The sequence below is a fragment of the Tyto alba genome, unplaced genomic scaffold (genome assembly GCF_018691265.1).
Source record: "Tyto alba isolate M040663 unplaced genomic scaffold, T.alba_DEE_v4.0 Super-Scaffold_1000006, whole genome shotgun sequence".
Taxonomy (NCBI): domain Eukaryota; kingdom Metazoa; phylum Chordata; class Aves; order Strigiformes; family Tytonidae; genus Tyto; species Tyto alba.
This window is the reverse complement of record NW_024881272.1, coordinates 13606618-13632394: the sequence shown is the minus strand read 5'-3', so window position 1 is coordinate 13632394 and position 25777 is coordinate 13606618. Positions and strand designations below refer to the sequence as shown.

Below are 25777 nucleotides of genomic sequence, written 5' to 3'. Positions count from 1 at the left end.
AATATATATATGTACAAGGAGCTCTGGATCAGGGTCTGTACAGTTCTGAGACTATATCTATAAAAGAATCTCTAAATTAAATTAATCTGCATTAAGCCTCCAATCAACTTACGCTCGTTTCTGTGATATCGGTCTCTGCAGGAACACCTGGACCAAACTCCTCATTAGTGGAATCAGTTGGTTTCTCTTCATATTCTTTATATTCATAAAAATCATATTCGCCTAAATCTCCATCTACCAGCAGATCAGATTCACTGAGGTCTACTCCTCTGCTTCCATATTCAGTTTCCTCAGTTTTTTTATCATAATCCTCTCCAGTTATGTATTCTTCAGCAAATACTTCTTCAACAGGATTTTGCTATTCATATCAGTAGCAAAGATTTGGGAATAGGAGGAATACGTGTGTTATTGTTAATAAAGCAATATAGAGCATATGCTGATCCACCATGATGACTTGTCAAAAGAAGAAAGAACAGTAGAACTACAGCACATTATCTTTTAATTAGAGTCTGAAGGAATGGAAGTCCAGCCTTTCAGAGTAATTAAAAGATCTTTGTATAAGTAGTACAAAGAAGTAATGCTTTTCATACGATTTTTTTTATTATTATTTCCAAAAACATTGAATTCAATATATCCGGTAAGCTATGTGTACTACTTGCTTAATGTTACTTTAGTGCCAAATATAGCTAAATTTCCCTGCTTGGTTTCACACTTACAAACATTCATGGATTAATATATGCACCGCAATGAGCAGTGAATAAATTCAGATCTTTTTACAATAACAATGTGCGGGAAATACAAGAATCACTTTAGTTAAACCAAGCCTTCTTCATTATTTTGTGTCTCTAAATACCAATACTGAGATAAATGTTTCACCTTCTCTTATTAATAATTTTGTAGGTATCACTCTAAAAGCCACAGTTCATGTCTGTCATGGCAATTTATATATTTTTTGTCTAAGTCAAATTCCACCTGCAAAACTCAGATTAATTTTAACATTTCTGAAATCTAAGCTTTCATCTTCAAGTATGTAAACTGTCAAACCAAGCAACCAACTTACAAGCACTAAAGCAGTTAGCAGAATGTTATATTTGAGATGTACAAAACTATTTGTGAAAAAAAAAAAAAGAGGATTGCTTTAATCTGTTACAGAGGTCTCTTGAAAGGATAATTTTGAAAGAAAACAAAGTTCAAATATTGCTAATATGAGATGGACATTTTAGATTGCCAGACAAGATTAACTAGTATGATCTTAAAAAATATATTAAGAAGCTAATCAACTTTCAGAGTAATTAAAAATATCTCGACCTAATCATGATATTGAAATATACTGCAATTAAAATAGAAGGCCATATTCTGATTTAACAGTTGCCTAATTCCATTACCTATAGGACAATGACTTTTGCCTTACTTCTAGAGTAAATGCAGATCTGAACCAATTCTAAGCCAAATTTTGCCTTTATGCAGAACCATTCTCATTAAGAAGAGCATTTAGCACTTTGAATCTACCTCATTACAACTGTACTATTGTTCAATTGGCCCACAACTGCTCAAGAAATAGAATCATTTATATATACCTCTGTCATTCAACTTGTGAAAATATGAGATTTAACACAAGAACAGTTTACAGAAGAATGAGTAAAATATACTGCAATTCACCTTTACCTTCCAAGATACATAGGAAGAAAACCAAAAAACAAATGGGGACTCTTCCTCTTTTCAAATGTTTGGGAGGGGGGCGACAGGGAGGCAGTTTTGTACATCATTTAAGAAACATATCTTCATTTTGAAAGAAAGAATGTAAAAGAAAAATGAAAACAATATTTCTTATAAACAGCCACAATTTTTCTAAAACTAGCATTAATTAATATGCAGGCATATTAATCAACACTGGCTTAGGTGTAGTAATCTTCAAATAATGTCTAGGCTTGTCATAGTGGCTTTCTGAAAACATGGTTTCTAACATAAGTCAAAATAACCATTTTATCTTTTTTGACCGTTGAAAATACAATGTTTCATTTGAAAAGAACCTCAGTGAAAAGCAAATAATTTGGATTTGTTAGCTGAAGAGCTATTAAAAGGAAATGAGGGCTTTTGATCAACTTCAAAATGCTGCTATGGTTGCAGCCATTCTTTGTCTTCTGTTAGGTTTGTTTTATGCTACATATTAAGAATAACAGGAAAAACTAGAGAATTCACTTCCTATTGGATCAGGAGGACTATGTCTAGTATTTAACCTAGTTTATACTAGACATAGCTCCATACACATCCACGGTGAATACAACAACCCCGCATTCCCATAGCATATATCACTGAATGATTTCCAGAATCATGAGCTTTGCAGTCTAAAGATTTAGCAGATCTCTACAGAATTAATGGGAGTTCTGCCCAAGAAAATAGTAGGTTGTGGTATTGGCTGAGAAAGCATAAAATCACATTAACTGATGTTATAGATACGTATATTTACACAGGCCAACATTCATCCTTTTAAAATGCATTTGTGCTTTTTTAATCATTGACACCTGGTGGGCAAGCATTTTTGCCTGTCATTTTCTCAAGAGACCTTATTACCTCATTTGGTTCAGTAATTCTGGAGGGAGCTTCTGTCTGGGGCCCATAGTCATTTTCAGCTATGCTATACTCTTGAAATCCATCAACAACGTTTGCCTAATATTAAAAAAAAAAAAAAAAAAAAAAAAAAAAGTACAGTATTAAAAAGTCCTGTAGGAAAAATTCAAGAGATCACTTTTATTCAGGTTATGGTATTAGCCAAACATATTCATCTAGTGGGGTTAGGCATATTTTTTCTTATTATCAGAGATCTTCCAGTCTTGGCCTGAGAAAGATCTTGATTATTTCTTGGCTACCTTTACCCCTAGTTTGCCTTTTGTTGCTGCTTGAAAACTTTTCTTCTTCTTGGACGCATATTTTTCAGATTTTTTTGTTGTGGCCTTTTGGGGTTTGTCCTTTGAGCTAGTGGCCACTGTCCTCTTCTTCTTTTTGACCATGGCTTTCTTTTTCTGCAAACGTTGTGAAAGATGGAATGGGAAAACATAAATAAAATGAAAAGAAAATTGAGAAAGCATGAATGAAAGAAGGGTAACCAAATGTGAGATGAATGCTGTCAGCTGTGAGACCTTCCATCTCTAACTGAAAGCAAGTGTAACAGCTACAGAGTAAAGAAATGAGTGAAAGGAAAACATTAAGCTTAACAAGAAGACACAAATTGACAAACCATGTGGTAGGGGACAGCTGGACACCACATAACAAACAGATCAGATTCTGTTACCTCTGTTTGTGCTACTGTCTCTTCAAACAGTGGGGGTCCCTCTGTTACAGAATCAGTTTCTTTATAATCTGCATCCCCATACTCATAGTCATATTCGATAAAATCTTCTGGTGTGTACTACATTGTAAATGGAAAAATATCAAGCATTTCCATGTTAGTGGTAGCAAACTAGATTAGCAATACTGGAAAGCATCTTAACCTTTACTTAGGAGTAAAGCTTAAGAAAATGATGGTAGTATAAACAATTCAATATAGTAATTCATTTGGGGGAAAAATACTTATTTCTTTCAAAGCACAATACAAAAGTAATAAAAAAACAAGTAGTAGTGCCAGAAAAAAAACCTCTCTTTTATTGGACTGCATAGAAGAATCAACTGTAATTTGGATTAATGGGAGCATCAACTGATCTTTGTGAAATCATATAATTATTTAATCTTTAAATTGAAAATAATGCCTCCTTTTACTTATACTCTTTTACCTGTGTTTTCTTCAGGTGACCAGAAGAGTGGAGAGATGCCATTATCTGACATGAATAGAGTAAATAATTTCAGATACAGGAAAGAGGCTACAACTCACAAATAACCATGGTTATCCTCCTCTTATTTGCTGAGGAGTTCTCAAAACTGGGTCAGCTCCATGGTACACACTGCCCAAGCAAATGCTTCACTGGTATAATTTCATTTAAAGGTCAGATCCTCAGCTGCTGTAAATTGCTCCATAGCTCTGTATTTTATAATAACTAGTATCAAATGAAGATTTGGCCCACAAAAATTTTACAAGAGAAAATGGGTTTAGAATTGGCTTGTGTAATGTTGTGAACATGATCTAGGGAGCCAGGAACTCCTGAGCTGTAATCTTGGCTGTGCCATGAAGGTACTGGTCTATGTGCACCAAGTACTACTTATCACAGCTGAGAAGAAAGGGCAGCTTTAAACTATCTTACCACTCCTGTCATGTTTGAAGCTACAGGAACTGGTTGGTCCTGTAAATTAAAGCAGTCTCATGGCTGCTAGCAATTCTCTTTATGTCCCCAGGGAGCCAAAGGAAGGTGGCATTGTGGCCAGAATCTGGCCAAGTGTCTGCTTTCCCTTGTTCAGGAAGAAATACTCTAATGTGCCTTGTGTGAGCTAGCCACTTCTGAAATCTCTCTCCTGTTACAAGTCAGCATCATTTTCTGTAAAATTAAAACAATATCTGTTTGTTTCATTTGATTGCTGAGAGGAATAATACATACACTTCCAAATGACTCTGAGGATTCATAGAAGTCATAAATATTATCAGCATCGGAAAGAGACTGACATTTTATGAGATTGTAAGTGAGATTAAAACAGATCATCATATTCCAAAATATATTCTGCCATATGACCAAATTGTTGGTTTAACTGTTTTATCTGGCAAAGCCTTTTGATACAATTCTTGTACTTTTGATTTTAGTGTGCAGAAAATACAGAGAAATTGATTTCTTCAGGAAGTGTGAGACTAACACTGACAGGCCTTAATCACTTAAAAAGACCTTTATATGAGCTTTTGTTACTTCCCTTTTGAGACTTCTCAGTCCTACTATGACCAACAGCTTTTGTCAAAAAGGAGATACAGATTTTTTTAAGAAGCCTAATGCTTTTTGTTTGATTGTCCTTTCAATTATTTCTATACTCATGCACATATAACTTTATTAGCCATGATATTTGATAAACATATAGAAAGTATGTAACATATTTTTGGTAACTGTCCAAAACTGTATTGCACATTAATAAGAGAACTTCAAACTACACTTAAATAACAAAACAACAATTTAGGTGCAGCATATCCTCTGTGAAGCATATTTGCACTTTAAATCTGCCTGTGATATAAGCAATGCTCTGATTTTATCAGTGGTATCATCTGCGTTACAGAAAGAAGTTGATTCTATTTACACTTTTCAAAACCAGCAGCATTTTAGACTTAAATCTGACAGGTAATATGTGATTATTCTTTCCCTGTTCAGTAAATTAAGATTCAGTCCTAATCCCAGTGAAGTCAATGCAACATCTTTGACTTGTAAGTGGTATTGTCCAAGGGCCTCATGGACACTGATGATACATTTTTACAGATGTATAGATGTATAAAACCATGTTTTCTGGATTATGCAGTTCTAGAAATGCAACTCAATACAACTTGTTTCTAATGAAGTATGTTGCTGACATCCAAAAAAGAAAACACAATGACAATTTTCTAGGAGACCATAAGCAGCCACATAAAGAAAGTAAAGAAAATAAATAACCATATGGATAAAATAGTCCTTCTGAAATAGTTACAGAATAGCACTGAAATCGCTGCATTTCTATGGAAATTATAAAAATGTGTGCAAATGCATAAAATCTGATTTGTTTATTGTCTACCAAGAAGTCTATGCAAACTAGGTTGATCTACAAGAAAAGAAGTGTCTTTAGTGGAATATATTTCTTCAAATTCAGTCATTCCACTCTACTAGTGACAACCCATTACACTTTTAAATGCTTCCTCAGCCAAACAACATGAATCAAACACTCTGCTATGTAATTTTTATTGGTACTAAAACAATAGACAGTACTAATGTTAAATATTATCCAATATCTTAAGGGATAAGTGGAAGAACATTTTGGAGAGAATTACTGTTTCATTAGCTGGATTTAAATTTAAATTTAAATATGCTGTTAGAAGTTTGTTTTAATAACTTCCAGACACATAGATTATTTTTTAATATGCATTGTAGACCTATTCTGAAACTGGAAGCATTCATTCCAGCATTCATTTAGACCAATTATCAATTAAAATATAAATTAAAATATAACTTTGTGTTGCTCAGTATTATAACTGTTTTCTAAATCTCAATAATATGTCTTCCCTCAAGGTAAGCTGAATTGTGCCAAGTAAGCGACTTATAAAATTGCAACAGTGGGTTACAAAAAGTTCTTCAGAGGCCATAAACTAAATAGAAATGTTGACTGGAAAAAAAAAAAAAAAAAAAAAAAAGAAAGGAAAAATATCTGTGCCAAGTATGTTAGTATTAAAAAAGAAAGTGGTGAATAAATTGGTATTTATGCTAAGATCTGCCAGAGGCATAGTTTGGAAAGCCAGACTTTATGAATGAGAACTAGAAAACACTCATAGAAAAAAGCATAAGTATGTGGAGAGACCTATTGCATCATGCATAATCACAAGGAAAATACTTTACTTTTGGGTATTGTGCTTCACTCATTTCTATTAAAGAAAATGAAACTTGCTTGACATATGCAAAATAACACAAATACAGCGGTACATTTGGGTTGCAATAATATGCAGGCACACAGACAAAAAGAACAGGAATGCATGAAAAATGGGGAATGCCAGTTTCCATGCTGGAATCAGATTAGTGCCAAGCAAGTGGAGATCTTCCCCATGGACTTTTCTTCCTTTTTAAGAGCACAGTATCAGAGGGGTATTATGGAAATTCTTGAACCTACAAGCTAGGACATGTGGCTACCATGCTGAAACTATACTCAAGTAGTTTCTAATTGGCAATACTTTGTAGCCCCCCTGGTACAAGGGGGACAAGTGGGAATATGAAGTAGACCTAAACTTCCTACATAGAAAAACCTTATTCATAGCAATCCTTCCTTTCCAGATGTTTCTTTCTGAAAGGCCAGCAACCTTAATCTTTCACATCAGCCAATGAACAGAGAAAATATGTTTTGTACTCTACTGCACAGGTCCTGTTGCAATTAGTGAAATATAGATGCAAAATCTTCCAGGTGTATTTCCTGAGGCACAATCTGTCCAGATGGAGGAATACATCTCTACACCCCAAACTGGAATAAAGATGTACTTTCAAAATAGGATTTACTCCACTGCATGATTCTATTGACTCAATAAAGGATATTCCCTGTTTTTAAGATGAGACAACAGGACTAGTGAAGGACTAGCTAGTTAATTGAGAACTAGATTTAAACACGCCAGGAACAGATTTAATGGAGTGAATAATGGGGCTTTAGTCACTTGTTGTGAAGCTGACAACTCACATTTACCCTTCCATTAACAGTCAAGATTGGATATGTGGCACATATCCCTTCTTTTTCTGGAGCTACCCAACTACAAGGTCACCTTTATCAGATGACCAGTGACAGCAATATGACCCACTCAGTTTGAGGCCTCAACAAACCTTGAGAAAATTGCCTTCACAGTTTGGATGCTAGCATTTCCGAGTGCAAAACCCATGCTATCTCAAGCCTTGCTATTAGTTCACAGAAGTTGGGGAGTTCACAGAAATCTGTCATGGTTGCACTGCTAATCAATGGAAAGAGAATAAGCAGACCATTGAAAATATAGGAGAAAGCATCTAGAATTTCAAAATTGATTGATGCAAATGGAAAAGTATCTTCTGCCACTTTCTAAATTTAGTCAAGCCTACTAACTCTAGCAAGAAATCAAAGCAGGGAATGAAAGCAAGAATTACAGACATGAAGAGTGTAATTCAAGAGAGCATCATTTGTTTTGTTAGCTATATACCAAAGGAAGATATTACTGGCCAGGAATGCAGCCAGAGAATCGAGAAAGTGGAATGGGATTCAAAGAGGCATTCAGTTTGTGGATTACTCTGATGATCCTTCTATGGGTACAGACTTAGCCAAGTGCAAAATACACCTACCACAGCTGTGCAGCATTACTTCAATCTTGTTCAAGAGATCTCTTTATGAAAGTTTACCTAAATCCTAATACTGTTAGATAATGGGATGGTTACAGATATGAGACAACAGAGATGAGATTCACCAAGTACTCATAGTAATAGCAAAATATATATAACTGTATTAACTTTCCCATTGATTTCACATGAATATCAAAAAGATTGACTCATATTTATATCTTCAACTTGGATAATAGGTGGAACTCAGTGAGAGTTTTCAGCTAAGAGACATAAAATAGCACATACTTCAAAAGTGATGCAATTTTCTGTTGTTTTTCTTTCTTCTCTTGTAAGACCACCAATAGTTACAGAACAGCCATTCTTGTAATGAATATTGCATATGACTGTTTTCTTACAAATGAAAGGAAGAATAAAACCTGCTGCTTCTTGATGGGACAAAATCTTTCCACTATGACCTCATGCTTTCTTTACCGGAGTGATTATATTACACTACCAGATCATCATGCAATTCCAATTAAAGAGATGAACTGTTTTCTTCATCAGATGAATTTTAGAAGCAGAAGACCAGCAGCATGCAAGGCTTATTTCAACTGTGGAATGACTTAGTTCTAAAGACAGCCTTACTTTGAAAACAGATTCTTCTGCTACCCATACTCTAAAAACCTACACCCCCATTCCAAGATGTAAATTTTAGCAATTTTTGCTTTACCTTTCCAAATTACAAGGAACTAGCAATCTAAATCCTACATCAAAGAACTGTCATAAACTCAATTTTCCATTGCCTAAAGTTTATGCTAAATCATCTAGCTAGCTAGAGGAAAAGATGACTTTGAAACATTCTAGGCCCACTAACACTTTATAAAAAGCAATAAAACAAAGGATGCCAAGCAAAATGAGAATATTAAAAATCAGATGCAGTAATACAAAGAAATAAATGGTATCAGATGTCAATCTTAGGGAAGAAAGAAAGTTAAAAGATTTGAAATACAGCCTCTTCTACCATATAGTCCTTATATTCTTCATAAAAGTGATAAAAGCAATGAAACAAAAGGAGAGAAGAACAAAATCTTCAACTTCCAAAGACAGCCTCTGTCAAAAGGAGAACAAGACACTTAAGGTCCTTTATTATGTTTATTGCTTAAAGTCTATATATCTATGCAAAGAAAAAGAGAGCTAGGAAGATTGCTATTTTTAACACCTGTCAAATTAGCTAACTCCAGCTCTAAACATGACATTAAACATGAAAATGTTTCTATATTTTTCAGAATGTTTCTGTATTCTTTCTAATCAGTCAGACACCTGAGAGGACACTAAATTAACATGGTCTGAAAGAATGCCTGAAGTCTCCAAGTCAACATACCTGGAGTCCATTTTTACCTTTACTTTACCAAGTTTGTTTCATTAAAGGCAAACATTTCATTTCTTAAAGTAATCCATTAGTTTGGGATACGTCCAAAATAAATGAAACAGAGTTCCTTTGGGGAGCAATTTCTTTAGCATAAGTCAGACAGTGTGATTTATTGGGTTGCAGAAGAATCTTCCATAAGAAGATTTGAAAGCCTGATAGCTGGCTCCATTGAAAACAACCTGACGACACTCCAGAAAATATACTGCCCAACATTAAAGAAGATAAAGACTGAATAAGTCTTTCCCTGCTCTAATTTCTGTGAGCTGGCCAGGCATATGTGATTGAACTGGAGCGTAATTTAATACATCTCCATTTATACTAGAAAGGGTTTTGAAAACAGGACAGAGTCCAGAGTACAGGTGTGTATCTTCCTTAGGAAAAGTAATCTTGATAATTTTAAAATTTATCAGACTCATATTTGATTCTTAAAACCTAGTTATACATTCATCATGAAACAAACTTAGTGATTATTGAATTAATCTTAAAGCTCAGTACAAAAAAAAAAAAAACCCTCTGAAAAAATGAGCAGACTACAGTAAAAAGCTTAACTGAAATCAACAAAATAAAAGACCATTTTCTCCCAAAACTATTCAGCCAAATGTCCAATTTGCCACTATATTCACGAACCCTTCAATGTATCTGAATGGCTAGCATCAGTGCCTCCATAGTAACTCATCCTATCATTTAATTCTAACATTCAGTGAGTTTCTACAGAGCCACTGGTGGTAGCCATTCAGATACATTTCAGGGTTCATAAAGATACCATATTGTTAATGATCAGACCCTTTTCTATAAAATTCTAGAATGAAGGATAATAATTTAGTGCAGGGAAGCCACATTTCTAACTCATTTCCTCTCCCTACTTCCTACCACTTTTCTTGTTTGCAGCAGTTTGTCCGTTAACTTTGTCTGCTTTCTCTGTGTAAAAGCCCTCCAAAATTTGCAGGCCATAGGAAGATTTTGCTTGGTCAAATGACTATGACACTTAGACTGAAATCATGCTAACGCACTATTCTAATTATTTTCTAAAGTTCTTGGCCAGCTTGTTGTCCGCTTAATTCTCTTTTTACAAAAGGTATTTAATTGCACCAAACATTATGAACTCTCTATCGACTCTCTTCTGACATAGGACAATATAATGCAACGCTTAATTACTATGTTTCAGGATACGATACATTCCTTAAAACATCTAGCAACCTCCTCCCTGATGTAAAACAAACACAGTGACTTTGCTTGGAATTTCTAATAGCTGAGAGTTGTGCTCATCAAGTAATAATTTAGTTTGGTCCATTTGGGAAGTACTCTCCCTTGCTGAGTTCAAATTTGAACATTTCCTATAATCAGATACCCTTTATTTTCCCTCCAGAAGCAACTACAGATTCAGCGCAATTTTTTAAGCAACCTCTAACCAACACCTTTTTGGTGTAGTGACAACTGCTGAGGTCATAATTCTGTACTTGACAAGTTAGGGAGATTCATACCTAGCTATTCACAAGCAAGAACAAGGGCAACTAATGCATACTTCAATTAAAGAATGTATTGAAGGTGGAAATGAATTATAATAAACAACAGAGTAAAGTGTGTAGACATTACTGTAAATCTATTGCTTTCCCATTTTCAGATTTCAGACTGAATGACACTTAGGTCTGATGAAGTTGAAACAAAACACAGAGGAATAAAAGCGTTCTGTACAGGAATGTCACTCACATGCACCTCTATTCTAAGGGCTTAGCCTGAACAGAAAGCCCACAGAAAGTCCTACAGTGCTGGTGAACAGCCAAGTTCAACAGATTTTGCAGAGCCTGTGCACAAAAGGTAGTTAAAGGTTACCCAGTTAAATAAACCTTGTTTAGACATGTATCACAGTTACGTGGATCCAGAAAGGGACTGACATAATTAAATGGAAGTGGAAATATATCCAGGTCCAAAGCTTGTATCTTGAAGTCCTTAGGTCACTCCTACCTAAACCCCATAGGAAGGGAGAGGTGATGGAAAAGGATGCAGGATGTTGACCTTGGTTAGGTGGGAGAATGGCATGAGGATCAGGATAGCACAGCTGAGTAATCCTGTAGAGAAGGGTAGAATTTAAGATATGTCCTCATTTTGTAGGCTGGCTAGGTCTATTTCTTTATTCATAGCTTGCTGGTTTTGTGAATCCCATTGTGAGATGCTTGAATCTTCCTGAGCTTTATTTAGGGTAACCTCAGCACTTAAGTCAGGGATGAAGGGACCCTGCAAGTAAAAAGTGTGCATCGAAATCCTCTCTGTTGCATAACCCAAATCACAATTTGAATCTGATGCTAAGATTAAAAAAAAAATGCAACAAGAAAATCTCAATGCACCACTTAAGGTATCATCAGTAAAGACACTTTGATTATAAATTAGTGTCCAGTAAACCTACATATGAGAGCCAAGTCAAGGTCTGAAGATCTTGAGACAAACCCAAACATTTTAAAAAGCAAATATTGCAGTACAGATGTTGCAATGATGTGATGTGCACCCTCAGGCTCATTTAATAGAAGATCACTACAATATATTCCACTGTATTCCATACCATATTCCATAATTTTTCCCATTTTATGGATGGTAAATTATTTTTAGTCTAGATGAAGTCTCAGACCTTGCCCCCAACAAATGCATAATTATACCAGCTGAACTGGAAAGATGGCATAGGGTAGAAATGAATACAGAAAAGCAAAGGATTCATTTAAGCCAGCACTGCTATTGAAAGAAATGCCAAAAAACTTACAATGTTGAGTACTTGATTGTTTGCTCCTTTACAGAAAGAAACATTGCCTAGAGCAATAAGGATTACACTCACTTAAAAAAAAGTACTTTTGCCTTTAAACCTACATCATCTTAGCCAAATCTTTCTCTCTAGATGATTCTTTAGTGGTCTGGAAATTATCCATTCCCAGTCTGTGAATTTGCCAGGAGACTACAACGGTGTGCAATATCAAGAGAAATCCTATTCAGCTTCCTAGGTGCAATTCCACAAACATAACTTACTATTTTACTGACAAAAGTCAACCACTTCCTTTGGGTTTTAGACTCAGTGCTGGAAACACACATTAATGGACTATGCAATCACATCATTTATCTCTTTTGTCTAAGCCAAGTATCAGTTTCTTATTCTGATCTGCAATAATTCAAAGGCTTGGAGATGTAAGGCCAGAAGGGACTATTAGATCACCTTGACTAACACTTGTATACTTTCAGACTTCAAAACTTCTTACAGTCACCCTGTAACTGAGCCAACCAACGTATAAATAACATTTCCCAAAACACTCAGGAAGGTATCTTTCCTTGGCTTGAAGATATCTAGAGATACACTGTTTTGGTAATTTGTTCTTTCATTCCTAAAAATTTTAGTAGATCTTTTCCTAAGTGAAATTATCTAACTTACTTTCTTTTCTCCACCCCCTCTGCCCCCACCATCCGTCTGCATCCAGTATTTTATTTTTGTGAAGGTTCTTTGCATATGCTAACTGAGCAACATTTCAAGCTTTTGTCATTATTGTGGACAAGCAAACACATTGAGTTTTCCAATTCCCAAAGTCACAAGAATTATTTAGCTTTGATTGAATATTTTTCATTTTTGCAATATTTGTTTTAGTGACTAAACACCAAGACTGTATGTGATGTTCCAGTATATGTTTCAACCAACAGCATACATAGAGGTAATATTGCATCTGTATTCTTATTTCTTTGTTTACGAAACAAGACATACACTGCATTTTTTTGCCAGTTTTGCTTTGCATGCTCATGTACAAACTGTTTCCCTACTTTAAAAACCAGAATCTTTTGAGGCTACTGTCCAAGAAATATTTTCATCTTCTGCTGTCTTACGCCAAAACTGACACTGAAAGACAAATCCTGCCCCGCCATTAGCCCAGTGTTTTCTTCCTTCTTTTTACCACAAGAGTTTGTGTGAAAACATGGGAGATCAAACCAGAAAATCAATCTAACTAAGCAGTAACCTTTTCATGCTGGCTTTCAGCTCAATTAGTATGCCAGTCTGGTAAATCATGTACCCCTAAAATTGCTTTCACTGATATAGCAGCAGATAAAGCCCATGGATGGGGACAATCTGCCGCACACAAAAGGTTCTTTTGTTAACACATGTAACCAGGCTGTATTGCAGCATATCTCTCCTTGTTCCTTATGTTTGCCCTGCATTTCTTTCTTTTTTTTTGTATGTGTGTAATATTGCCTTTAGTTGTGTTATCATCATTTACTGCTCTGCAGTATCATTACTCTGACAAATTTTAATAGTATCCATTTTACACTCATTTCTATAGTGCTAGTCCAGTTCTTAGGAAATGCCACTAAAAAGTTAATTCAGTGATAGTTTTCTGTTTATATTAATTTCTGAAATAAGGCAGCCAGATTTGAATCTGTTTATCAGGTACTTTACCATAAAATGCCTTCTTTCTTTTTCATTCAAATATCATATGTTGACAAATCAGAAGCTTTATGAAGGCCTAAGTCTATAAATTCTATCAGATATCACTATCAAACTTGTAATCTCCTCAAAACACGCTATCAGGCATTTTGAAATCACTGTTTTACATATAGACTACCTGTAATTATATTTTTATCTTTTAATGCCTTATTTAATTTTGCAATCAACAGTTTGAAAAAATCATCACTGCTGTCTTCCATAACTTCTTCCCATACCTAAAGGAGGTTTGGTTCATTTATTTCCTTAAAATGAATTATCTATGTGATTTGATAGGCTGCATCTCAAAAAAAAATAACAGCCACCTGCTTTAACAAGCTGCTTTTTTATGATTTGGCAGACAATTCTATAATTCTGGACATTTCAGTCAGTCATTTATTTTATTGCATATTCATTGCACTGGTAGCATTGTTGATGTGATTATTTTAGTTTACTATTACCTAACATCTTAAAGAGATCCACTGACTTCACTGAGAATATTCATACAATGTTACACATATAAACTCATGGATAGCAACAAGGAAATTATGTCTTAGCTCAGAAAACAAAATAATTTGATTATCACTCAGAGCGATAAATGGAAGCAAACAGAAATGGCAGTTCTTAATTTTTTAAATCTTTTAGCTCTTTTCAAATTTTTTCAAATTAATTTAAAAATGTTACATTGCAAATTAAGATCTTTTATTTTGTTTTTTTTCTCAGTAGGTACTCCAACAAACTATATGTGTTATCACAGGGAAAAAAAATAAGCCTTAGAAAAACACATTAAAAAAACACTAACCCCAAGAGAATTTCTGCAATGGCTGCTGAATTTAACAGTATTTGCTGACTCCAGTGGCAGTTACGTTGGGCTACAGATGATCTCTACTCAGGATGCTCAAGGACAACAGCACCAATTGTTTGATTTTTATGGTTCCCTTTCTTTGTTTGGTGCCCACAGACTGTTTTCAAGAGGTGTGCAGTATATCACTTGGAATTCTACATAATAACCATATAACTATATATGTGCATATATTTTTTATAATTATGATGAGGTTTATTTTTCTTTTGATCTTCAAATGAGTACTCTCAACTGATGCTAGTGTTAAACAACTTTGATACAGTCTAAACATAATAACTGACAGCAGGAGATTTAGCTAGTCATCCATTATGAAGGGAATGTAATCCCTGGGCTATTTTATTCATATTATACATCCTTTAGAAACATTGAATTACATTCTACTAATTCATCAATAGTCATTGCTAATAAGCAGAAGTATTTATTCTTCTTTAACTTGAATAGATTTTGAACCTACAGTCTGATCCCAACAAATTTCTGTGGACTCCAAGCCTTGTCTATATGCATTACGCTAAAGGACAGGAGCCATCATTGCTATCTGTGGTGGCCAGAGCAAGCAATTATTTGCAAGCTCTCTAAGCCATGTTAACTCCTGCTTAGAAGTTGATGTGAGTTTGGAGGTGACAGTACTCCCAACTTAGTTAAAGTATTTTAAGTACTTAGATATATTCCTCTTCAAAAAAGAGATCAAAGGATCATTTTAACAACCTTTTCCCACAAAGATCAGTTTATTAGATTGACTATTCTTCAGTCTTATTTCAAAGTAGAAAAGCACTATCTTATTCAAACCATGCAGGGCTTCACACAGGAAATAGAAAAAGAATCAGAGTGCTAAGTCACATAGCAGCAAAACGGGAAAGTTCCCAAGCAAAATTTCCAATTTCTTTGAAATTTAATAATGAGGAAAAAAAAAATATTTTGCTATATTTTATTTTCTTCCCATAAAATATCAATAATATGCTTTCAGCCTGTTCTGTTTTGGAATACGGTGCATGGAGATCCACATAGGCATGTAGAAAGGAGGTCCTACAGAGTCCCCATGAAAAGGCCAGACTCCATACACTGCAATGTAGTGCGAAGGCTTCTGCCTACAGTCAGTTGACTTGACACGTCTTGAACTGTACCTCTGAGGCAATGGATGTCGGGGTCCCTTTGAACTAAGTCCTGGGACCTATGGACCTTAGTCACTTGATGATAGGATTTTCAGTCAGATAGAATAAATAATAACAACAAATAAAATTATCATGTATTTAGGAAAAGTTCTGTCTCAAAATTGGATCAAAGCAGACATCTGAGAATAATTCAGCAAGTGTTTTATGGTGATCTCTTGAGCAATCAGTAACAATAACCGGTCAGACCACACACATCTGAGTGCATACTGACTGTCCAGAGCCAAGCTCAATTAAGACTAAGTACACTTTGCAAAAGCTTTCCACTTTACACTGTTTGATGCAATCTTTTAGAATTTGTACAACAATACACACAACTGCTGACCCTCAAAGGTCTAATCTGAGGAACTATCTTGCCATCAGTGAATTACTTAGTTTATGGCTGTGAGAACTGTCTACGGTGACAAATGTTTTCTGAAAACATTTTTTATGTTTCTGGGAAAAATTCCAAATCTGTTTTGTCCCTGTTGATATTTACCTGCTATGAGTGCAGCTGGCTGAAATAATTTAATGTGTACATGCATTTGTACACTGGACACAGCTCATTAGAATACATGGCATTTCTAGCAGTATTTAACAATTGCAGAATCCTCATAGCTCCCATGTCTTTCAAATGTCATATTTGATAGTACTCAGCATCAGTGAAATCATAAATGTACACAGGAAGAAAAAATAGGTATAACTAAACAAACTCATACTGCTATCATTTTTTAAGGAATTATGGCTTAATTTAATTAAGCATGCTGGTTATTCAAATCCCAGTGTTATATCAAATGCTTGATATAAATGAGTAGATAGCAAAAATGAATGCACTGCTGCAGTTTTCCTCCCTTATATCTAGAACAATGCATGCCATTTAGCTGTAAATGTTCCTTGGGTAACTCATAACCAGCACAACCACTGATGTGCAATAAATCTAGTAATACATGACTGATTACTCACCTCATCAACTTGAGGGTCTTGAGCTTGAGCAGCACTGGGCACGGGGGAATCACAGTCTGGGCTATAATGCTCACAATAGTCATATGCAGCTCTGGGGTCAGCTATAATCAACAGCTGCTGGATCTCACCCTGAAGGAAAGTATATGCAGGTTAAAAAAAAAAAAAAAAAATTGTCTACAGTTCAGCAGAAGTACAGAGTTTTCATTCAGAAAACAAAGTTAGGCACATAATACTCAGATATTGTATTAACATTTGTGGTTATAAATAACATATCTACTTAATTTCTGCTGCTAATCTGGAAACTATCTTAACTAACATTCACACAGCAAAACAATGCAAATCAATACTGAATGGACCAGGTGCAAAATTCTTGCTTAAAATGCTGTCTGGTTTGGAAAGGAGAGGGTGGGAAGGTGTAACTCCTGCTCTGCCATTTTCATGCTGTTTGTTTACTTCTTCACTGGGAACCAGTCTAAATTCCTAAGATTTAATTCAGGGCACTTCCTATTACCAGCATGCAGCTCAGCATGCAAGTGATCAACAGTATAATTCTGAGAGTTTGCATCACATCTGTACTCTCAAAGAAGGAGAGAATAAAATAACATTAAAAAGGTTGTACCAGAGACACAGTCATTTGAATAAAAAATAATTAAGTAAGCACTGTGTAAACACACACTATAGAATATGCTGAAATAAAAATTTTAACAGCTAACAAATGTTATTTTTATCTCTATTCCCATATATCATGCATAAAAACATCACAGTAAAGAGACCTACTATTCTAAATAACAAAAATGACTCTGCTGAGATCCCCTACAGAGACCTTGTGTGTTTATCATTTTCTACAGAAAGCTGTCTGGTATTCAGTGTATTTCTTAACATAGTGGTACCATTTAAACAGTGTTAGGTAAATTCTTGCCAACATTTCCACTATAAATTTCCTCATTCAGGAGCTTCGTATGGTTTCATAAAAATAAGGCTGTTGAAAATTGGCACATGTTCTTGGTCAAAAACCATTAAATTCAATCTCTCACTATTTCCCTAGAAGGGGGTATTTTTAAGCTTTTATATACTTCTAATGCAATTTTATCTTGTTTTTACCAAAAATGGGGGCAAAGGAATAACTCTGTTAGTATTATCTCCCTTATGAGGACAGGCTGAGAGAGTTGGGGCTGTTCAGCCTGGAGAAGGCTGCAGGGAGACCTTATAGCAGTCTTTCAGTACCTAAAGGGGGCTACAGGAAAGGTGGGGAGGGACTCTTTGTCAGGGAGCGTAGGGATAGGACAAGGGGTAATGGTTTTAAACTGAAAGAGGGTAGATTTCAATCAGATATAAGGAAGAAATTCTTCCCTGTGAGGGTGGTGAGACCCTGGCACAGGCTGCCCAGAGCAGCTGTGGCTGCCCCCTCCCTGGCAGGGTTCCAGGCCAGGTTGGACGGGGCTTGGGGCAACCTGGTCTAGTGGAAGGTGTCCCTGTCCATGGCAGGGGGGTTGGAATTGGATGACCTTTAAGGTCCCTTCCAACCAAAACCATGCTATGACTCCATAATTCTGATTCTATACCTGTGCATGTTTTGTCTTTAAAGAGAAAATATCATAACTGATGGAAATGTACATCTGGGAAAATTCACAGTTATCTCACTATTTCCAAAATGGTTTTACAACTCTCAGAACAGTAGCCTTTAACAAATCAACAAAACTGGAGAATATTTAAAAATAGTAAATAATAATTGACAATGCTTCTTCCTTTCAAAAAGAAAAAATCACAGAAAGAAGCAAAAACCCCTCAAATTGAAAAAAACCAATCAAGTTACCTTCTGCAATATTCCTAATCTTCACTATTTTCTTACTAACTTATTTAACATAAAATAAGAAATACTTAGTTTCTTAGCACATATAGCCTATACATTACAAATCTGTTTTTTACAACACTCTCAACTCATTTTAATTTATAGACTCCTGTGTATCTCAGATTAATATAGAATCGGAATATACTTCTTTTTAAGTTTCCAGAAATACTACACTAAAGCAGTTTGCTCCCCTGCCAGTAGTTCTGGACTGTCTCTTTTATTTTCCTTAGCTCACTAATGCTTCCTGATTTGGACATCTTCCTACAAAACCTTCTATACATACAGAGAAATTCCCCCTTTGATCCCTTACATGACTCCTTCAAGCATTTGAGTGCTTTGAGAGGTTTTCTACAGTCATTGTCAGCCTGGGCTATGCAGTCCCCATCTCCAGCAAATTGCTTCCAAAGTGCTCTGTCCTTCTTTCACCAGCCAAATTAAAACTAATTGAAGCAGAGGAATAAGTTAGAGAGAATTAGCAACTGAAAGACAAAAGAGGTAATTCTTTTGGAGCACCCATTAGAGATGGATGTGTAGAACCCCTGTCCTCACCCTGCTGAGGTCATTGTCTTGCCATAAGCCCCTGAACATACATGGCTTTCTGAGATACCGGTACAGATCACCATGTATACAATGTGCCAGCTAGTGTGAGCAATGCCAAAACTGCTCCTGAAACTACTGCTGTTTAGTATGATATGCTAAGAGAACTCAGGTCGGGGAATATAGCCAGTATTCTGGAGCTTGCTTTGTGCTGATCTTGAATGCCATGGAATTTTGGCAGTAGGTTTTGTTGGATTGTGTGTTTGCAAGAAGCACTCAGCATGCTGTTACCACTTGGCTCAGATGTCTGTAAATTGGTTAAAGCTGTTCCTGATCCACTGACTGTACTCCCCAGCTCCACCTGTCTGCCTGTCATGGGTCTACATGGAGGGAGGCACTCAGGAGTCTTGCACAGTATACGTAAATTGCTACTGGCTATTCATATGCAAGAAGTTTACTGAGGAAATTCTTGATTTTACATTTGGCATCTCAAATGTTAATTTTCCTCTTTTTCTTTCAATATCTGCTATAAAAATATTTCCGGTAAATTACTGTTTTTCTATGTTTTGGTTTTATTTTTCTGTCTTTGATAATTAAATGCCTTCTTTGACTATTTGTATGTGATGTATTAGCCATGCTGTTTTACTAGTCAGTGAAGAGCTTTCATTTCAGATTAGGTCAATCATCTCAGCACATGAAATTTCATAGACTTAATTGAAGATTTCATGATTGTGATTTAGTTATCATTCTAAGGTATTTGTTGAACAAATCTACATACTTTCTCTTTGAAAATTTTTCACAGAACAACTTCAGTCTTCACAAACACATTATTTGATTTTAAGTGCTTGACTTTGTGAGACCAAAATAGAATTTTGTAAAGTTTTTTTGTGAATAAATTATAAATACTTAATCTAGCAATTCTTCACAAACTGGAGTCATAAATTAGGCACTTAATGATCTACCTGCACAAGTCCCAAGAACTTTAAATGAAAATATGGATAAATGGAGTCATGGTTTATTAACAATACTAATAGTTGCTCTCTAAAAAACCACTGATGTTTCTAAACATATATGCATATGTGCATAATGTTATTCTTACGTGAAAATTGCAGGAGAAAATAAAGTCTCACAGGATAGAATGATGAAAGCAAGAGAGGGAAGGAGACAAGAGAACAGAAAGCAAGATCAGGAAGGAGACAAGGGAACAGAGTAAAATTTCCAAATACACATGAGCATCCTTGAAGTATTCTGAAAAGTACATTAAAAAAAAAAAAAAAAAGTACTGAAGGCAGCTGTCTATGTAGATTAGTTGTATTTCCTTCTCTATGAAATTGTCATGATCACCTTTGTTGGGAAAGACTGCTCAGGCAATTTTGCAAAGTTGATAGATGATCTATAATATGTTATACAAGTTAAGTGTTTGATGTCTCTGCTGAGCCAGTCTTCCACCATGACTTGATGTCATACATAAGTGGGATGACAGTAGGAGGCAGAGGCAGAGAGCTCATGGTGAGATATCAGACAGATATACACAGCCACTTTTTAATCTTATTACTTGTAACAATGTGCATGCTTAACTTGCCCCCAAAAGCGCTAAAAGCTTATCTAGCCCTTAATAAGAAAAATCTGCTCCCTTCCAACATTTTTTTATCCTGGGTAACTCTTTATACAATGTATTTTAAACAGTGTTTATCAGATATTTGGCAGTACTTGCATATTAGGAATGAGAAAGCTGAGAGCTAGGTCTCTGCCTTAGTTACCCAGAGGTGAAGCAGAACATCCAGCAAGGTATTCAAGCATGCCTAACATTAAGCATACAAGTACTGCTTGTAAGTAAAATGGATCAATTTGGAGTCTTAATATTTAGTTTGAATCATAAATACTTTATTGAAATAGACACTAAATTGTTGTCAGGGCCAACACATGGCATACAAAGTCAATGCATAGTTGTGTAATTCATCGCAATATGGAATAAAAATAAAGCCTATGAATGTTTTAATTCCTCTCTATTTTGAGAATGTGCTCATAATTAAAATCAGAGGCTTTTGAATTAGCCTCATGGTTATATGAAAAAAGCTGTCTGAGAATCATAAAATATCTTTCCCACCAGTTACGCCTAGCATGAAAACATATCACAGAAGGATTACTTCTGTAGCATTGTCCTCAAAGATACTCTACCAAATAAGCTACTCTTTGCAGAATCCTCCAAGCCTATTAAAAGGAGTTCATTAGAGCTGAGGAAACATTCGCTTCTTTGTGGTATGCCACAGCAAATGTGGAGAACCAGGCTACAGAGCTACAAGAAGAATATGCTCAAATCAGTTGAATGCCTGTTGGAACAGCTGCACAGACATTCACTCAATTTAACTGTTCCACAAGGAACAGCCCAGCTAAGAATGAGAAATGTGTGGTCAATTCAGTCATTGAAAATTCCTCTGTGAATCTCACAGACATTCCACAGTGACATTCTAGAACAAAAAGGTTTATGAGGATATACACTTCCAGGATTTGTTGAAAAACGTACTTCACAAAGTAGTAATGCACAAGTTGGGGTGTCTGCACTGAAAATGTAGCCTCTTGATGTGAAAACCATTTGCAACACTGAAAAAATAGTGTTGACAAGGAAATGGAGGCCCAATTCGCAGTAAAGCAGTAGTCTACCAAGTTGTCTTTCCAATTTTACTGACTTTCTCTTGATGTAACTTGCTCTATTTAGCCTCCTGGTAGTAACCGCTATATTTGATTCCACCTTTTTAGAGACTTTTTAGATTCCACAGCAGAAATCAGAATAAGGAAAATCCCCAGTTAGATATGGTGTCAGATTTTCTCAATGTTGTAAGTCATTGAGAACCAGGGAAGTGAGAAATTAATTATTTTATCATTGTAAGCAGTAAATGTTAATAGGCATTATTATCTTAATTGTGACTTCATAAAAAGTCTTAGATATTATCTCTCTTCTTGAAACATTCTCTTTTCCTTTTAACTATGTAATCCTACTAATGCATTCTAAATGTGGTGTATTAGAGAATTACAACCATAAAGTAGTCCATTTATAGTCTATTTATCAGCTAAAATTTTCTATCATTGATGAAAGACATCTCTGTTATCACTTACCAGCACTGCTAAAAGGCAAAAGTATGAATTCTTACAAGGCTTTATGGGCACTATATGGAGGAATCAGTGCAAAATTACTGCTTTTTCCCATATTTAAAATGTTATGGTCTAGTTCCCTAGCTCTACAAGAACCTCAAGCAGTTCAGTTGTAGAGACAGATTTTCGGGTTCTCTCTTTCACAAGAATCTTAATAAAACAATAACCCTGCCACATGAAAGTGACCTTTGTCCAGGGAATAGCACATAAGCACTAGTCTGCAGGACCCTCCCCACAGAAACAAACTTCACAAATTATTCAAAACGTTTTTAAAAAGATAAATTTCTAAGAACAAGTGATCTTGGTAGTTGCACAACTAGGATGTTAAACAACAGTGTGACTGGACCAGAGTTGAGAACTCAAGTTATAGTTTCTTATTGATTGAGATTTTCTATAATCATTTCATTAGGAGAAAACTTACTGCTCTTTTTCCACCTTTTCCAAAAAAAAAAAAAAAAAAAAAAAAATAATGCAGCAATTACTTAAATGTCTAATTTATATATTAGAGGTTCAGAAAGACTTTCCACAACTAGAGTGGGAGAGCTAGGATTAGCAAAATATCATCTTTCTGATTCATATTCTGGATAAAATGAGTATCTCTTATCTGTTTATAAGGATAATTATCACCTAGATGGTGATAAAAGAATAACAAAAGCAGTGCTAGGCACTATGTCAACTCAGGAGAACAACATCAATATCCTTCATTTTCATGTGATGGCTAGAGCCCAAGAATAACAGAGTGGACTCTTCAATAAATCAGCAGAAACCCTAACCTGTGTATATGTGCCAACCTTCTCTAATTAGTTATGTGACAGTACAACTATAGACTCCAAAGAACAAAAGTCTAGACAGCCTGGATATTATTACTATAGAATTTAGAAAAACCTGCTGCAGAATTAATTTAATCTTCCTGCAAAGATTTGAGGGATTGAAGAATTCCAGGGGCCTTTAATATAATATTCCATAACCCAGGCCTATTACATAATATAGCTAGAGAAAGATATTTAGAGCCTGCCAGACTGAAACACTGTAAAAGCAATAAATTGTGAAAGCAGAATTCTGTACAGGTCAAAGTTTCCATAGAAATCAATGTCTTCTTGATTCTTTGAAACTCCATGGTTATAGGAGTATATATTCAGCTTGGTTAAGAAATAAGTTGATATATCAGTTATAATTTTTAACCATCAAAACACGTCTGTTCACAGACCAAAGTTTACTGTAATTCTTGGCTGAGAGATTAAATTTTACTACAATTCCTGTATATACAGAATGTGTACATAACATACGCACATACACACACACACATACACACACATATGTGACCAAGGATATCCTATTTTCTTGATAAAAGAGCTGTAAATCTGTTACACTGTCATTTATCTTTGAAACTTCATTTATAGCTGTTGTTTAAAGCTTAAACATATCTCACACAATATTAAATGAGGTGATAATAAATCCTATCTGTAAAATTTGCTGGAGCTGATGTAACAGTCCAGATTTTTGAGCCCAGATTGTTAACTTTAAATGTAATTACAGACAGTTTAGTTAAATGACCATTCATTTGTTTCTTGGAAATATTCCTTTAAAATTAATTTGAACTCCAAATAATTATCAGAGATTTGCTTTATGTTTCTCTCCCCTTCTTGCTTTCAAAAATAAGGAAAGGAAACAAAGAAAACAGAATTATTCACTTTTGTACATCAAGCATAAGTTAGGAAATATTGAAAAAAAAAAAAAAAAAAACAAACCAAAAACGAAAACCAAACCAAACACCAAATCACTATTCTTCCAAATTAAAAAAAAAAAAAAATATATGAAAGGCAAAACAAAACAAGCCAAATAGAAAGCTTTTGTAAAAAATACTGGGTTTTTATTAGGTGCCTCTGAAATGGAATAACTGTTTGCTTTGCTTTTATTTTTTGTGTTGTCTTTTTTCCTCCCAATGCTGGAAGTTGGCCACTTCACTGGTGTTGATAGCTAGAAGGTTGCTTGTAATTATTTTTGCCTGGAATCTATCGCACTTTTTGGGTTTTGTCCCACTTATGTTAAGCTTTACCTTTTAGTCTGACTGACACTAAACATTTACTGGGTCACTAGCAATTACTGAAGATGACATATAACAGGAATCATTTTGGCTATGTTTACGTTAGCTAGTAGTTCAGCTCAACAGGACAGTATGAAACAAGAGATACCAATGAAACATCATTCACACTACATGCCTTTGGGGGACCTTTACTTTGGGCTAGATTCCCTATTCTGCTTTAGCTGTACAGAAATTTTGGTCAGTCAGTAAAAGTTCTACCTTCCTGCTACTGCTAGCTTCTTCAGGGAGTATGCACATAGATGAATGCCCTTTCTGCACTTGCACGCTTGAACTTTCCATGCTCACAGATATGTGAGGGATGGTTACTCATCTGAAGGGATCTGTGGGTTAAATGACATTGCTGTCAAGGTACTATCACTCTATCTTCAACTGCTCACCCAGGCTAAAGGAATCCTATGTTGTATATAAATGTATGAATTCTGTTTTCATTAAAACAGGTTAATCCTAGTATTAAAATCTAAAGCCTTTATATAGTAAGGATTCTTGAAAGGATTTCATCTCACAAACTGTGTGCAGTTAAAGATTTCATTGGCTTTAAATGAGAGTCTTATATAAATCAGATTTTGCTTTGTTATACTCATTTACAGCATAGTGCCTAAAAAATCATTGTATTGGCCTGACCTGGGCAGAACTGAAGGAAAAATATCTCTATAAGGAAATATCTGCATACAGACTGTTAGCTATTAACTTATTATAAAACTTCTGTTACAAAAAATTGTTGTATTGTTCACACCAACAGTACTAAATGAGGGGTGACAAATTCTTGAAGCTGGCAAAGAATAAAAAGATCCCTGCTATTTATCAAACATTTAAGCTATAAACATATTTCAATGGATACAATTCAAAATTTTTTTACTAGGTGCCATGTACCGTCATCTGACTAATTTATTCTTTATTTTATTTGAATTCTTGTATGCTACTGTAGGAATTCTCTTCTTTGAAGCAAGCACTTATAAACCTTCCCTTCTTGCACTATCTATTTGAAAACACAGAAGAGATTAATTTCAAAAGACACGTGTAAATGTTTGAGGTATACTGTGTCAGTCTTTCATAAACAAGCATTTTCAAACTAGTCCCACTGATATCAATAGATCCACTTCAGTGAGCAAGTGCTTAGCAGTGTAAATGAAGGTTTTGTAATTTGGCAGTTAGTAATAATGAAGTTTCTAGACAGCATAATTTTATTATTTTAAGACACATTCACAATTTATAAAGTGCTTCTCAATATAAGCATTTCTATGCACCCGATGCTTAATGCTTTCTTGTATTCAATATCTTGATTGTGACATCATATTGATTTCCATATTAATTGAGCACGATGTCATAAAATCTTCACATTAGCACCTACATTCAGGAATGAGCAGCAGGCAACTCCAAATTAGAATTTCCT

The 25777-nt window shown here is 35.1% G+C and overlaps 1 protein-coding gene across 5 annotated transcripts in view; it reads right to left on the bottom strand.

The window, feature by feature from the left end:
• Window positions 1–25777, bottom strand: part of COL11A1 (collagen type XI alpha 1 chain) — a 160537-nt gene that overhangs the window by 103983 nt on the left and 30777 nt on the right. The window contains exons 5-9 of one of the 5 annotated variants that reach the window (XM_033000510.2): window positions 16748–16876; window positions 3290–3406; window positions 2874–3020; window positions 2572–2667; window positions 113–358 (exon numbers count right to left, since the gene is read on the bottom strand). In XM_033000510.2, the coding sequence (XP_032856401.1) occupies window positions 113–358; window positions 2572–2667; window positions 2874–3020; window positions 3290–3406; window positions 16748–16876 (735 nt within the window). The remainder of the gene's footprint in view (window positions 1–112; window positions 359–2571; window positions 2668–2873; window positions 3021–3289; window positions 3407–16747; window positions 16877–25777) is intronic. The other 4 variants (XM_033000513.2, XM_033000511.2, XM_033000512.2 and 1 more) reach the window with 4 other exon arrangements.